Source organism: Anser brachyrhynchus, assembly GCF_964034855.1.
Source record: "Anser brachyrhynchus genome assembly, chromosome: 7".
In the NCBI taxonomy this organism is placed as follows: Eukaryota; Metazoa; Chordata; class Aves; order Anseriformes; family Anatidae; genus Anser; species Anser brachyrhynchus.
The window spans coordinates 17795551-17812798 of NC_137701.1; the positions used below are offsets into that span (position 1 = coordinate 17795551).

The 17248-nt window shown below is 41.4% G+C and overlaps 1 protein-coding gene across 1 annotated transcript in view; it reads left to right on the forward strand.

The window, feature by feature from the left end:
- The window catches only part of TTN (titin), a 244079-nt gene that overhangs the window by 198594 nt on the left and 28237 nt on the right, over positions 1–17248 (forward strand). Inside the window, exon 288 of the mRNA XM_080599478.1 lies at positions 27–17132. Within this exon, the coding sequence (XP_080455604.1) occupies positions 27–17132 (17106 nt within the window). The remainder of the gene's footprint in view (positions 1–26; positions 17133–17248) is intronic.

Sequence of the window (17248 nt, forward strand, 5' to 3'; positions counted from 1 at the left end):
TATTTTATCTTTTGCTCACTTTTCAGACCCACCAGGTCCACCTGCAAATCCAAGAGTGACTGACACTACAAAGACAAGTGCATCTTTAGCCTGGGGCAAGCCTCATTATGATGGTGGTCTTGACATCATTGGCTATATAGTGGAGCATCAAAAGGAAGGAGAAGAAGAATGGGTAAAAGATACAACAGGGACTGCTTTAAGAATCACTCAGTTTGTTGTTGCTCATCTGCAGCCAGGAGCCAAATACAATTTCAGAATCTCTGCCATGAATGCTGTAGGTGTTGGTGAACCAGCAGTAATTCCAAGTGTGGAAATTAAAGACCGGGAAGAGATTCCTGACTTTGAATTAGATGCTGAGCTAAGAAGAACACTTGTTGTTAGAGCTGGGTTAACTATTCGGATTTTTGTGCCAATTAAAGGACGTCCAACTCCAGAAGTTACGTGGACAAAAGATGATGTTTCACTCAAAGGACGTGCCAGTATTGAAAATACAGACTCTTTTACACTCTTGATTGTCACAGAGTGCACCAGATACGATGCAGGAAAATATGTAATGACTCTTGAAAATGCTGCTGGTAAGAAGACTGGCTTTGTAAATGTAAAAGTCTTGGATACACCAGGTCCACCAATAAACCTTAAGCCTAGAGAAATAACGAAGGACAGCATCACCCTCCAATGGGATATGCCTCTGATAGATGGCGGTTCACGTATAACCAACTATATTGTTGAGAAACGTGAATCAACTCGGAAAGCATATTCAACAGTCACAACCAACTGCCAGAAGTGTTCTTTCAGGATTCCTAATTTGGTGGAGGGGTGTGAATACTATTTCAGAGTGCTGGCTGAAAATGAGTTTGGTATTGGTGAACCAGCTGAAACTGCAGAACCAGTAAGAGCTTCTGAGGCACCATCCCCACCTGAGAGCCTTAATATTATGGATGTGACACGAAACTCAGTTAGCCTGGCTTGGCCAAAACCAGAACATGATGGTGGTAGTAAGATCACCGGGTATGTAATTGAAGCACAAAGAAAAGGAACCAACCAATGGGCACACATCACAACTGTAAAAACACTGGACTGTATAGTGAAGAATCTAACTGAAAATGAAGAGTATACTTTCCAGGTTATGGCAGTTAACAGTGCTGGAAGAAGTGCCCCAAGAGAAAGCAGACCAGTTATTATCAAGGAGCAAATGATGCTTCCAGAGTTTGACCTCCGTGGTATCTACCAGAAAACAGTCATTGCCAAAGCTGGTGACAATATCAAGATTGAAATCCCTGTGCTTGGTCGTCCAAGGCCAACTGTGACTTGGAAGAAAGAAGACCAGATGCTTAAGCAAACACAAAGAGTAAATTATGAAAATACTGCAACTGCAACCATACTAACCATTAATGAATGTACACGAAGTGATAGTGGTCAATATCCACTGTCAGCTAAAAATATTGTTGGAGAAGTTAGTGAAGTTATTACAGTTCAAGTTCATGACATACCTGGACCTCCTACTGGACCAATCAAGTTTGATGAAATTTCATCTGACTTTGTTACATTTTCATGGCAGCCTCCTTTGAATGATGGAGGTGTACCAATAAGTAATTATGTTGTGGAGATGCGTCAAACTGACAGTACCACATGGACTGAATTGGCAACCACAGTGATACGTACTATATTTAAAGCTACTCGTCTTACTACTGGAGTAGAGTATCAGTTCCGAGTTAAAGCTCAAAATAGGTATGGAATTGGTCCAGCCATTACTTCAGAATCTGTTGTTGCAAACTATCCATTTAAGGTACCTGGGCCTCCTGGTACTCCTCAGGTGACTGCAGTCACCAAAGAAACCATGACCATTAGCTGGAATGAGCCAGTTACTGATGGCGGAAGCCCCATTCTGGGATATCATGTTGAAAGAAAAGAACGAAATAGCATTCTTTGGCAGACTGTAAGTAAAATGCTGGTATCGGGCAATATCTTTAAATCAACTGGCCTTACTGATGGCATTGCATATGAATTCCGTGTTATAGCAGAAAATCTGGCTGGCAAGAGTAAGCCAAGCAAGCCATCTGAGCCTGTATTTGCTCTAGACCCAATAGATCCACCTGGTAAGCCAATACCTCTGAACATTACCAGACATGCAGTGACGTTGAAGTGGACTAAACCAGAATATAATGGCGGTTTTAAGATAACTGGCTACACTGTTGAAAAACGAGACCTTCCTAATGGCCGTTGGCTGAAGGCTAATTTCAGCAATATACTAGAGACTGAATTCACTGTAAGTGGTCTGACAGAAGATGCTGCCTATGAATTCCGTGTGATTGCTAGGAATGCTGGTGGGGCTGTCAGTCAGCCCTCTGAGCCATCAGATGCAATAACTTGTAGAGATGACATTGAAGCACCAAAGATAAAGGTGGATGCTAAATACAAAGACACCTTAGTGCTGAAAGCAGGTGAAGTTTTCCGACTTGAGGCTGATGTTTCAGGTCGCCCTCCACCGTCAATGACATGGACAAAAGGAGAAAAAGAGCTTGAAGACACAGCAAAATTAGAAATAAAAATAGCAGATTTCTCTACTGTTCTTATCAATAAAGATTCTTCAAGAAGAGATGGTGGTGCCTATACACTTACTGCAACAAATCCTGGTGGCTTTGCCAAACATATCTTCAATGTTAAGGTTCTTGATAGACCCGGTCCCCCAGAAGGGCCTTTGGCTGCGTCTGAAGTCACTGCAGAAAAATGTGTGCTGTCATGGTTACCTCCACTGGATGATGGAGGTGCAAAGATTGACCATTATGTGGTTGAAAAACGTGAAACCAGTAGATTGGCATGGACAGCTGTAGCCACAGAAGTTCCATTAACTAAACTGAAGGTTACTAAGCTGTTGAAGGGCAATGAATATGTGTTCCGTGTTATGGCTGTTAACAAATATGGAGTTGGCGAGCCTCTGGAATCAGAGCCCATTCTTGCTGTAAATCCATATGTGCCACCTGATCCACCTAAAACACCTGAAGTAACAGCAATTACAAAAGATTCTATGGTTGTCTGTTGGGGCCATCCTGATTCTGATGGCGGGAGCCCAATAACTAACTACATTGTGGAACGTCGTGACAGAGCTGGTCTTCGGTGGGTAAAATGTAACAAACGGGTTGTTACTGACTTACGTTATAAGGTGTCGGGACTAACAGAAGGCCATGAATATGAATACAGAGTCATGGCTGAAAATGCTGCTGGAGTCAGTGAGCCAAGCCCAACCAGTCCATTCTACAAAGCTTGTGACACTGTGTTTAAGCCTGGTCCCCCAGGTAATCCTCGTGTTCTGGATAGCAGCAGGTCCTCTATTACAATAGCATGGAACAAGCCAATATATGATGGTGGTTCAGAGATCACGGGTTACATGGTTGAGATTGCACTGCCTGAGGAAGATGAGTGGAAGATTGTAACTCCACCAGTAGGTCTAAAGGCCACTTCTTTTACCATCACTGACCTAAAGGAAAACCAAGAGTATAAGATCCGGATATATGCTATGAACTCTGAAGGTCTTGGAGAACCTGCTCTTGTTCCTGGGACTCCAAAAGCTGAAGAAAGACTGCTACCTCCAGAGATTGAACTTGATGCAGAACTACGTAAAGTTGTAACTATTAGAGCCTGCTGTACTCTAAGACTCTTTGTCCCAATTAAAGGAAGACCAGCACCTGAAGTAAAATGGACAAGAGAACAGGGTGAATCTTTGGATAGAGCAAGCATTGAATCAACAAGCTCTTATACTCTGCTTATTGTTGAAAATGTAAATAGATTTGATAGTGGGAAATACATGCTGACAATCGAAAACAGCTCAGGTAGTAAGTCAGCATTTGTGAATGTCAGAGTTCTTGATACCCCAGGGGCACCTCAAGATTTGAAAATAAAAGAAGTTACAAAATCATCTGTTACACTCACATGGGAGCCTCCTCTCATAGATGGTGGCTCTAAAATAAAAAATTATATTGTTGAAAAGCGTGAATCAACAAGAAAAGCTTATTCAACTGTTAATGCCAATTGCCACAAGACCAGCTGGAAAGTCGATTCATTACAAGAAGGCTGCAACTACTACTTCAGAGTCCTAGCTGAAAATGAGTATGGAATAGGCCTTCCAGTTGAAACTTCAGAATCAGTAAAAGTCTCAGAAAGACCACTTCCACCAGGGAAGATAACCTTGTTGGATGTGACAAGAAATAGCGTGTCCTTATCTTGGGAAAAACCTGAACATGATGGCGGTAGCAGAATTCTGGGCTACATTGTAGAAATGCAAAGCAAAGGCAGTGAAAAGTGGTCAACTTGTGCTACAGTAAAAGTTACTGAAGCCACTATCACAGGATTGATCCAAGGTGAAGAATACACCTTCCGTGTTTCAGCTCAGAATGAAAAAGGTATCAGTGATCCTCGCCAGCTGGGTATACCTGTTGTTGCAAAAGATCTTGTGATTCCACCAGCTTTCAAACTACTGTTTACCACTTTCAGTGTTCTAGCAGGAGAGGACTTAAAGGTTGATGTTCCTTTTGTTGGTCGGCCCAAACCAGCAGTGTTTTGGCATAAAGATAATGTGGCATTGAAGCAGACTACCAGAGTAAATGCTGAAAGTTCAGAAAATATCACAGTGTTAACAATAAAAGAAGCATGCAGAGAAGATGTGGGAGCATATTTAGTTAAACTTACAAACTCTGCAGGTGAAGCAACTGAGACCCTAAATATTGTTGTCCTTGACAAACCAGGACCTCCAACCGGCCCAGTCAAAGTAGATGAAGTAACAGCAGATAGTATTACCATTTCCTGGGAGCCACCCAAGTATGATGGTGGTAGCTCTATCAATAATTATATTGTCGAAAAAAGGGACACATCCACCACCACTTGGCAGATTGTGTCAGCTACTGTTGCAAGAACAACCATAAAAGCATGTCGGTTAAAGACTGGCTGTGAATACCAGTTCAGAATCACAGCTGAGAACAGATATGGGAAGAGTACATATCTTACTTCAGAGCCGATTGTAGCCCAATACCCATTTAAAGTTCCTGGTCCACCTGGAACACCTTTTGTAACAAGTGTCTCAAAAGACAGTATGGTGGTACAATGGAATGAACCAGTCAATGACGGTGGTAGCAAGATCATTGGTTATCACTTGGAGCGCAAAGAAAGAAATAGCATTTTGTGGGCTAAACTAAATAAAACGCCTATTCCAGATACCAAATTTAAGACAACTGGCCTTGAGGAAGGTCTGGAATATGAATTCAGAGTTTATGCAGAAAACATAGTGGGCATTGGAAAAGCAAGTAGAACATCTGAATGCTATACCGCACACGACCCATGTGACCCTCCAGGTCGTCCAGAACCTATAATTGTCACAAGAAGCTCAGTAACACTTCAGTGGAAGAAACCTGTATATGATGGTGGAAGTAAGATCACAGGCTATGTTGTTGAAAAGAAGGAGCTACCTGATGGTCGCTGGATGAAAGCAAGTTTTACAAATGTCATTGATACCCACTTTGAAGTAACTGGTCTGGTTGAAAACCAGAGGTATGAGTTCCGTGTTATAGCACGAAATGCTGCAGGTGTTTTCAGTGAACCATCTGAGAGTTCAGGTGCCATTACAGCCAGAGATGAAGTAGAACCACCTCATATAAGTATGGATCCAAAATACAAAGACACAATTGTAGTACATGCTGGTGAGTCATTCAAGCTTGAAGCCGATGTACATGGGAAACCAATACCTTCCATTCAGTGGCTAAAAGGTGATCGTGAACTGACAAATACTGCTCGTATGGAAATTAAAAGTACCGATTTTGCAACAAGTCTTAGTGTGAAGGAAGCCATTAGAGTTGACAGTGGTCAGTATATACTGTTGGCAAAGAATGTTGCAGGTGAAAAGAAAGTTCCTGTTAATGTCAAAGTTCTTGACAGACCTGGACCACCAGAAGGACCTGTTGAGATTACAGGTGTTACTGCTGAAAAATGCATGTTGTCATGGAAACCTCCACTACAAGATGGTGGTAGTGATATTTCACACTATGTTGTGGAAAAAAGGGAAACCAGTCGCCTGGTTTGGACTGTTGTTGATTCAAATGTGCAGACCCTTAACTGCAAAGTTACTAAACTTTTAGAAGGAAATGAGTATGTTTTCCGCATCATGGCAGTAAATAAATATGGTGTTGGTGAACCTCTTGAGTCTGAACCAGTACTTGCAAAGAACCCATTTGTAGTGCCACTTCCACCAAAGGCACCAGAAGTCACCGCCATTACCAAGGATTCTATGATAGTTGTATGGGAAAGGCCAGCTTCAGATGGAGGTAGTGAAATCCTGGGCTACATCCTTGAAAAACGAGATAAGGAAGGTATTCGCTGGACAAGATGTAACAAACGCCTGATAAGTGAACTGCGATATAGAGTGACTGGACTGATAGAAAATCATGATTATGAATACAGAGTTTCAGCTGAAAATGCTGCTGGTCTTAGTGAACCAAGCCTGCCTTCCATTTACTATAAGGCATGTGATCCTATTTACAAGCCAGGACCACCCAATAATCCTAAAGTCACGGATGTTACAAGATCATCAGTTTTCCTTTCATGGGGCAAACCTATCTATGATGGTGGCTCTGAAATTCAGGGATACATTGTGGAAAAATGTGATGTAAATGATGGTGAATGGGCAATTTGTACCCCTCCAACTGGAATTAAGAATACCCATATGGAAGTAGAAAAACTAGTGGAAAAACATGAATACAAATTCCGCATCTGTGCGGTTAATAAAGTAGGAGTTGGAGAGCATGCAGATGTTCCTGGTTCTGTTATTGTGGAAGAAAAGATGGAGGCACCAGACCTTGACCTTGACATGGAATTAAGGAAGATTGTAAATGTGCGTGCAGGAGGTTCCTTAAGACTGTTTGTTCCCATCAGAGGTCGTCCAACACCTGAAGTAAAATGGGGTAAAATGGATGGTGAGATCAGAGAAGCAGCTATTATAGACACCACTAGCAGCTTTACTTCCCTTGTTCTAGACAATGTTAACAGATTTGATACTGGAAAATATACTCTGACTTTAGAAAACAGCAGTGGAACAAAGTCTGCCTTTGTCAGTGTAAGAGTACTGGATACCCCAAGTGCACCTGTTAATTTAAAAATTAGAGAGATCACTAAAGACTCTGTCTCACTTTCATGGGAGCCTCCTCTCTTGGATGGTGGGGCAAAAATAAAGAATTACATTATTGAAAAGCGTGAAGCGACAAGAAAGGCATATGCAGCTGTTGTAACAAACTGCCACAAGACTTCATGGAAAGTAGATCAACTTCAGGAGGGCTGCTATTACTTCTTTAGAATCTCTGCTGAGAATGAATATGGAATTGGCCTCCCTGCAGAAACCAGTGACCCAGTTAAAGTTGCTGAAGTTCCACAGCCTCCTGGGAAAATAACAGTGGATGATGTCACAAGAAACAGTGTTTCACTAAGCTGGGCAAAACCTGAACATGATGGTGGCAGCAAAATCATACAATATATTGTTGAAATGCAGGCAAAGGGTAGTGAGAAGTGGTCGGAGTGTGCTCGTGTGAAAACACTTGAAGCAGTTATTACTAACCTAACTCAAGGGGAAGAATATCTTTTTAGAGTAATGGCTGTAAACGAAAAGGGTAAGAGTGATCCTAGAGCCCTTGCTGTTCCAATAGTTGCCAAAGATCTGGTGATTGAACCTGATGTAAGACCTGCTTTTCACAGTTATAGTATTCAAGTGGGACAAGATCTGAAAGTAGAAGTACCAGTTGCAGGTCGACCTAAACCAACTGTTACGTGGCTAAAAGATGGCCAGAAATTAAGGCAGACAACAAGAGTCAATGTTAGTGATTTAACTGATCTCACTATACTTAATATTAAAGAAACTAGCAAAGAGGACAGTGGCACTTATGAAATCACTGTGGCTAATGTTGTTGGGCAGAAGTCTGCCTCTGTTGAAATTATAACTCTAGACAAACCTGACCCTCCAGTAGGACCCGTGAAGTTTGATGAAATAAGTGCAGAAAGTATTACTCTGTCATGGAATCCTCCAGTGTACACAGGCGGTTGCCAAATCACCAACTATGTTGTTCATAAGAGAGATACCACAACCACTGTTTGGGAAACAGTTTCAGCTACTGTTGCAAGAACTACACTGAAGGTGACTAAACTAAAAACTGGTTCAGAATATCAGTTCAGAATATTTGCTGAGAACAGGTATGGGCAAAGCTTTGCATTGGAATCTGCAATGGTTGTAGCACAGTACCCCTACAAAGAACCAGGACCTCCTGGCACACCATTTGTGACAATGGTTACAAAAGACTCCATGGTCGTACAATGGCATGAACCGATAAATGATGGTGGCAGTAGGGTGTTGGGCTACCATCTTGAGAGAAAGGAGAAAAACAGCATTTTGTGGACTAAAGTGAACAAGACTATTATTCAGGATACAAGTTTCAAGACAACTAACCTTGAAGAAGGAATTGAATATGAATTTAGAGTTTCTGCAGAAAATATTGTTGGTATAGGCAAAACAAGTAAAGTTTCTGAGTGCTATGTAGCTCGTGACCCATGTGATCCTCCAGGTCGCCCAGAAGCTATAATAATAAAGAGAAGTTCTATTACTCTACAGTGGACCAAACCAGAATACGATGGTGGAAGTAAAATTACAGGTTATATTGTAGAGAAACGTGACTTACCTGATGGTCGCTGGATGAAAGCTAGCTTCACAAATGTCATTGAAACTCAATTCACTGTAACAGGGCTTACTGAAGACCAAAGGTATGAATTTAGAGTAATTGCAAAGAATGCTGTAGGTGCAGTAAGTAAACCTTCTGACAGTACAGGGCCAATAACAGCAAGGGATGAAGTTGAACTTCCACGAATTTCAATGGATCCAAAATATAAAGACACAATTGTTGTAAATGCTGGTGATACATTCAGACTTGAGGCTGATGTTCACGGAAAGCCACTACCAGCTATTAAGTGGTACAAAGGAGATAAAGAGCTTGAGGAAACTGCTAGATATGAAATAAAGAACACAGATTTCAGTGCATTAATAATTGTAAAAGATGCTATTAGAGTTGATGGTGGACAGTATATTTTAGAAGCTTCTAATGTTGCAGGAACAAAGACAGTACCAGTAAATGTAAAAGTCCTGGACAGGCCAGGCCCTCCTGAGGGGCCTGTCCAAGTGACAGGAGTTACAGCTGAAAAATGTTCATTGGCATGGGCTCCTCCTCTTCATGATGGTGGCAGTGATATTTCTCATTACATTGTAGAGAAAAGAGAAACTAGTCGCCTAGCATGGACTGTTGTTGCTTCAGAGGTTTTACCTACAATGCTCAAAGTAACAAAACTCTTGGAAGGAAATGAATATATTTTCCGTATTATGGCAGTTAACAAGTATGGGGTTGGTGAGCCATTAGAATCTGTGCCGGTGATGATGAAAAATCCATTTGTAGTTCCTGGTCCACCAAAGGCCTTGGAAATTACCAATATCACAAAGGATTCTATGACTGTCTGCTGGAACCGACCAGATAGTGATGGAGGTAGTGAAATCATAGGTTACATTGTGGAAAAGAGAGATCGAGCAGGCATCAGATGGATAAAATGCAATAAACGACGAATTACAGATTTGCGATTAAGAGTTACAGGATTAGCAGAGGATCATGAGTATGAATTCAGAGTTTCTGCTGAAAATGCTGCTGGAGTGGGTGAGCCAAGCCAAGTTTCCCCTTACTTTAAAGCTTGTGACCCCATATTCAAGCCTGGTCCACCTACAAATGCCCATGTCGTAGATACCACCAAAAGTTCAGTTACACTTGGTTGGAGTAAACCTATTTATGATGGTGGTTGTGAAATCCAAGGATACCTTGTAGAAATCTGTAAAGCAGATGAAGATGAATGGTCACTTGTTACTCCACAGACAGGTGTACGTGCTACTCGATTTGAAATCACAAAGCTTGTTGAACATCAGGAATATAAACTACGAGTGTGTGCTCTCAACAAGGTCGGTGTAGGAGAGGCTGCATCAGTTCCTGGTACTATTAAACCAGAAGACAAACTTGAAGCTCCAGAACTTGATATTGATTCAGAACTAAGGAAAGGGATAGTGGTTAGAGCTGGTGGGTCTGCAAGGATTCATATACCATTCAGGGGACGACCAACACCTGATATCACGTGGTCTCGAGAAGAAGGTGAATTCACGGATAAAGTTCAAATTGATAAAGGCATAAACTACACACAACTCTCAATTGACAACTGTGATAGAAATGATGCTGGAAAGTATATTCTTATGTTGGAGAACAGCAGTGGTTCTAAATCTGCATTTGTTACCGTAAAAGTCTTAGACACACCAGGGCCACCACAAAACTTAGTAGTAAAGGATATAAAGAAGGATTCTGCTGTATTATCTTGGGAACCACCCATTATCGATGGTGGTGCAAAGGTGAAGAACTATGTAATAGACAAGCGTGAGTCAACCAGGAAGGCATTTGCAAATGTCAGTGCTAAGTGTGGCAAGACAAGCTTTAGAGTTGAAAATCTTACAGAAGGAGCAATCTATTACTTCAGAGTCATGGCTGAAAATGAATTTGGAATTGGCGTTCCAGCTGAAACCACAGATGCTGTGAAAGCCTCAGAGCCACCTCTGCCTCCTGGAAAAGTAACTCTCACTGATGTGACTCAGAGAAGTGCATCACTCACATGGGAAAAACCTGAACATGATGGAGGTAGCAGAATTTTGGGATACATTGTTGAAATGCTGCCTAAAGGAACAGAAAAATGGAGTGTTGTTAGTGAGACCAAAACATGCACCGCAGTTGTGTCTGGTCTGAGTCCAGGACAGGAATATCAATTCCATGTGATTGCCTACAACGAAAAAGGCAAAAGTGATCCCCGAGCACTTGGAGTTCCTGTGATAGCTGAAGACTTGACAATTGCGCCAAGTTTCAAGCTGATGTTTAATACATATAGCGTACAGGCTGGAGAAGATCTAAAGGTAGAAGTACCATTTATAGGTAGACCCAAACCTACTATTACTTGGACAAAAGATGAGCAGCCACTGAAACAGACAACCAGATTAAATATTCAGGATACATCAACATCAACTATCTTACATATTAAGGAAAGCAACAAAGAGGACTTCGGTAAATATACAGTAACAGCATCAAACACAGCAGGTACAGCAACAGAGCACCTGAGCATCATTGTATTGGAGAAGCCTGGCCCACCACGAGGACCTGTGCGCTTTGATGAAGTTAGTGCAGACTTTGTTGTTTTATCATGGGATCCACCTGATTATACTGGTGGCTGTCAGATAAGCAACTATATAGTGGAAAAGCGTGACACAAGCACTACCACGTGGAGTATTGTGTCAGCAACTGTTGCAAGAACAACTATCAAATCAACAAAGCTTAAAACAGGTTCTGAATACCAGTTCAGGATTTCTGCTGAAAATAGATATGGAAAGAGCTCTCCTTTGGACTCTAAGCCAGTTGTTGTGCAATACCCCTACAAGGTGCCTGGGCCACCTGGAACACCATTCGTAACAGCAGCTTCCAAGGACCATATGATTGTACAATGGAATGAACCAGTTAATGATGGAGGAAGCAAAGTTCTTGGCTACCATCTCGAACGTAAAGATAAGAACAGCATTCTTTGGATGAAACAGAACAAGTCACTCATTGCAGACACCAAATATAAAACAGATGGCCTTGAAGAAGGTCTTGAATATGAGTTCAGAGTTTCTGCTGAAAACATCGTTGGCATTGGCAAAGTCAGCAAAGTGTCAGAATTGTTTGTTGCCCGAGATCCATGTGACCCACCTGGCCGCCCCGAGGCCATTGTCGTTACAAGAAATAATATCACACTGAAGTGGAAGAAACCAGAATATGATGGTGGAAGCAAAATAACTGGATATATTGTAGAAAAGAAAGAACTACCAGATGGTCGGTGGATGAAAGCCAGCTTTACAAATGTGTTAGAAACAGAATTTACAGTAAGTGGTCTTGTTGAAGACCAACGATATGAATTTAGAGTCATTGCAAGAAATGCAGCAGGTTGCTTGAGTGAACCATCTGAAAGTACAGGGCCCATTACTGCCAGAGATGAAATTGAAGCACCATGGGCTTCACTGGATCCTAAATACAAAGATGTAATTGTTGTTCATGCTGGAGAAACCTTTGCTCTTGAAGCTGATATCCACGGCAAACCTATTCCTGACATTGCATGGTCAAAAGATGGTAAAGATCTTGAAGAAGCAACTGCAAGAATGGAAATTAAATCTACCATTCAAAAAACAACTCTTACTGTCAAGGACTGTGTAAGAGTAGATGGAGGTCACTATACTCTTAACCTCAGGAATGTGGGTGGCACAAAATCTATACCTATCACTGTAAAAGTTCTTGACAGGCCAGGACCTCCAGAAGGACCTTTGAAGGTTACCGGTGTCACAGCAGAAAAATGCTACTTGGCATGGTCTCCACCTTTACATGATGGTGGTTCTAGTATCTCACATTATATCATTGAGAAGAGAGAGACAAGCAGGCTTTCATGGACACAAGTAGCTACAGATGTGCAGGCTCTTAACCACAAAGTAACCAGACTCCTTGCTGGCAATGAGTACATTTTCCGTGTAATGGCAGTGAACAAATATGGAACTGGAGAACCCTTGGAGTCTGAGCCAGTTGTGGCTCGTAATCCGTACAAACCCCCTGGTCCTCCTTCAACACCTGAAGTTTCAGCAATCACAAAAGATTCTATGGTTGTAACATGGGGTCGTCCAGAAGACAACGGGGGTGCTGAAATCGAAGGTTACATACTTGAAAAACGAGACAAAGATGGTGTCCGGTGGACAAAATGTAACAAGAAAAGGCTGACAGACTTGCGATTCAGAGTAACAGGTCTTAGTGATGGGCATTTCTATGAATTCAGGGTTTCTGCTGAAAATGCTGCAGGTATAGGGGAACCCAGTGAGCCATCCGTTTTCTATCGTGCTTGTGATGTTTTATATCCACCAGGTCCACCAAGCAATCCAAAGGTTACAGATACTTCCAGGTCATCAGTTTCCCTTGCCTGGAGTAAGCCCATTTATGATGGTGGTGCTCCAGTTAAGGGATATATAGTAGAAGCAAAAGAAGCAGCTGCTGATGAATGGACTACCTGCACCCCACCAACAGGATTACAAGCAAAACAGTTCACTGTAACAAAACTTAAAGAGAACCAGGAGTACAACTTCCGCATCTGTGCCATTAACTCAGAAGGAGTAGGAGAACCTGCTACTATACCTGGTACAGTTATAGCAGCAGACAAGATTGAACCTCCTGAAATTGAACTTGATGCAGATCTCAGAAAAGTAGTTACTGTACGTGCTAGTGGTACGTTACGTCTGTTTGTCACCATCAAAGGAAGACCAGAACCTGAAGTTAAATGGGAGAAAGCAGAAGGAACAATTAGTGATCGAGCTCAGATTGAAGTCACCAGTTCCTATACAATGCTGGTAATTGACAATGTGAATAGATTTGATAGTGGTAGATATAATCTAACTTTAGAGAACAACAGTGGCAAAAAATCAGCTTTTGTTAATGTCAGAGTGCTTGATACGCCCAGTGCACCCATAAATCTGACAATCAGAGAAGTGAAAAAAGATTTTGTAACACTAGCCTGGGAACCACCACTTATTGATGGTGGAGCTAAAATTACCAACTATGTAGTTGAAAAGCGAGAATCCACAAGAAAAGCATATGCCACGGTTACAAGCAACTGCACTAAGAATTCCTTCAAAATTACTCAACTGCAAGAAGGATGTAGTTACTACTTCCGTGTTCTAGCTGTAAATGAATATGGGGTTGGCTTACCAGCAGAAACACCTGACCCAATTAAGGTTTCTGAACCACCTTCTCCACCTGCAAAGGTCATCCTTGTTGATGTGACTCGCAACTCTGCTTCAATTAAATGGGAAAAGCCAGAGAGTGATGGTGGCAGTAAAATTACTGGTTATATAGTAGAAATGCAAACCAAAGGAAGTATAAAATGGAGTGCATGTACCCAAGTGAAAACATTAGAAGCAACAATAACAGGCTTAAGCATGGGAGAAGAGTATAGTTTCAGAGTGATTGCTATTAACGAAAAAGGAAAAAGTGATCCAAGAGAACTTGGTGTCCCAGTTGTTGCAAAAGATATTGAAATCCAGCCATCTGCCGAGCTCCTTTTCAACACATTCACTGTGAAAGCTGGAGATGATCTTAAGATTGAAGTGCCATTCAGAGGGCGACCTCTTCCATCCATTAGCTGGAAGAAGGATGGGAATCCCTTAAAAGAGACAACCAGGGTAAATGTTCAGACATCAAAGACTTCAACTTCACTATTCATTAAGGAAGCTTCAAATGAAGATTTGGGACATTACGAATTACATCTTTCAAATACTGCTGGATCATCAACAGCTTCTTTAACTGTAGTTGTCCTTGACAGACCAGGACCACCACTTGATGTTCATATTGATGAAGTTAGTGCTGATAGTGTAACTCTGTCTTGGAAACCTCCTGAATATGATGGTGGGTGCCATATTAGCAATTACATTGTAGAGAAGCGAGAAACTACCACAACAACATGGGATGTAGTATCTGCAGCAGTTGCAAGAACATCAATTAAAGTAGCTCGACTTACCACTGGTTCTGAATATCAGTTCCGTATTTGTGCAGAAAATCGGTATGGGAAAAGCACTTACACTAATTCTCCATCTGTTGTGGCAGAGTATCCATTTAAGCCTCCAGGACCACCTGGAACTCCTCATGTGGTACACGCAACTAAAACTTTCATGATTGTAACATGGCAGATACCAGTTAATGATGGAGGTAGCAGAATACTAGGGTATCACTTGGAGCGTAAAGAAAGAAGCAGCATTCTTTGGGCAAAAGTCAACAAAAGCCTTATACCGGATACACAAATGAAAGTTACAGGTCTTGATGAAGGACTGCTATATGAATATCGTGTATATGCTGAAAACATTGCAGGCATAGGCAAATGCAGTAAATCATGTGAACCAGTTGCTGCAAGAGATCCATGTGATCCTCCTGGTCAACCAGAAGTTACTAATATTACAAGAACATGTGTCTCACTGAAATGGACTAAACCAGAATATGATGGTGGAGCTAAAGTAACAGGATATATTATTGAACGCAGAGAGATACCAGATGGTCGCTGGCTAAAGTGTAATTTTACTAATGTGCAAGAAACGTATTTTGATGTAGGTGGACTTACAGAAGACCAGCGATATGAATTCCGTGTGATTGCAAAGAATGCTGCTGGACTTTTCAGTCAGCCGTCTGAATCAACTGGACCTGTGACTGTAAAAGATGATGTAGAGGCTCCAAGAATTATGATGGATGTCAAATTCAGAGATGTTGTAGTTGTGAAAGCCGGAGAAGTGTTTAAAGTCAATGCTGATTTTGCAGGACGGCCAATTCCAGTGATTTCGTGGACAAAGGATGGCAAAGAGCTTGAGGGAAAAGCTAGAGTTGAAATAGCCTCAACAGACAACACTACTGCAATAACTGTTAAGGACTGTATCCGAGGTGATTCAGGACAGTATGTACTAACATTACAAAATATTGCAGGAACAAGATCTTTGGCAGTTAATTGCAAAGTACTTGATAGACCTGGCCCACCTGCAGGCCCATTAGAAATAAATGGCCTTACTGCTGAAAAGTGTCATTTATCATGGGGACCCCCTCAAGAAAATGGAGGTGCAGATATTGATTATTATATTGTAGAAAAACGTGAGACCAGTAGAATTGCATGGACTCTTTGTGAAGGAGAGCTTAGAACAACATCCTGTAAAGTGACAAAACTGCTGAAGGGTAATGAGTATATTTTTAGAGTGATGGGAGTTAACAAGTATGGTGTTGGTGAGCCTCTAGAAAGTGTTGCTGTCAAAGCCCTAGACCCATTTACAGTTCCCAGTCCACCTACATCTTTAGAGATAACCAGTGTGAGCAAAGATTCAATCACTTTGTGCTGGGCAAGACCTGAGACTGATGGAGGCAATGAGATCTCCGGCTATGTAATTGAAAGACGTGAGAAAACTAGCCTAAGATGGATCCGGGTAAACAAAAAGCCAGTTTATGATTTAAGAGTGAAATCATCTGGTCTCCGTGAAGGATGTGAATATGAATTCCGAGTTTATGCAGAAAATGCTGCTGGCCTCAGTCTTCCGAGTCAAAGCACACCATTGATTCGGGCAGAAGATCCAATTTTCTTGCCATCTCCCCCGTCTAAACCTAAGATTATGGATTCTACAAGGTCAAATATCACAATTGGGTGGACAAAACCACTATTTGATGGAGGTGCTCCAGTAACTGCATACACAGTTGAATACAAGAAAATTGATGAAACTGACTGGACAACTGCTATTCAGAACTTAAGAGGTACAGAGTACACAATAACTGGGTTAGCATCAGGCTCTGAGTATGTCTTTAGAGTGAGATCCATCAATAAAATTGGTGTCAGTGAACCAAGTGATATCTCAGAACCTCAGGTGGCAAAAGAAAGAGAGGAGGAACCTACTTTTGATATTGATAGTGAAATGCGGAAGACACTAATTGTAAAAGCTGGTGAATCATTCACAATGACAGTTCCTTTCAGAGGCAAACCAGTCCCAAATGTAACATGGAACAAACCAGATACTGATCTCCGTACACGAGCAAGCATCGATATTTCAGATAATCGCACATCTCTTACTATTGAAAAAGCAACAAGAAGTGATTCTGGAAAATATACATTGACATTACAAAACATCCTCAATACTGCTACCTTGACTTTAGTTGTCAAAGTTCTTGATACTCCTGGCCCACCATCTCATATTGCAGCAAAAGATGTAACTAAAGAGTCTGCTGTGTTATCGTGGGATGTTCCTGAAAATGATGGTGGGGCACCTGTGAAGAACTATATTATTGAAAAACGAGAAGCTAGCAAAAAAGCATGGGTCACTGTGACCAATAATTGTCACCGTCTGTCATATAAAGTAACTGGCTTACAAGAAGGTGCCATTTACTACTTCCGAGTTTCTGGAGAAAATGAGTATGGTGTTGGAATGCCTTGTGAGACCAAGGAGGGAACTAAAATAACAGGTATGTTTCACTAATAAAAATAATTTAATATTATGTAGCAATACATATTCTAAAATGTTTACTTCAAAATAATATAAAAATGTTAAATCTATTAACTGTAAGAAAGGTAAATATGT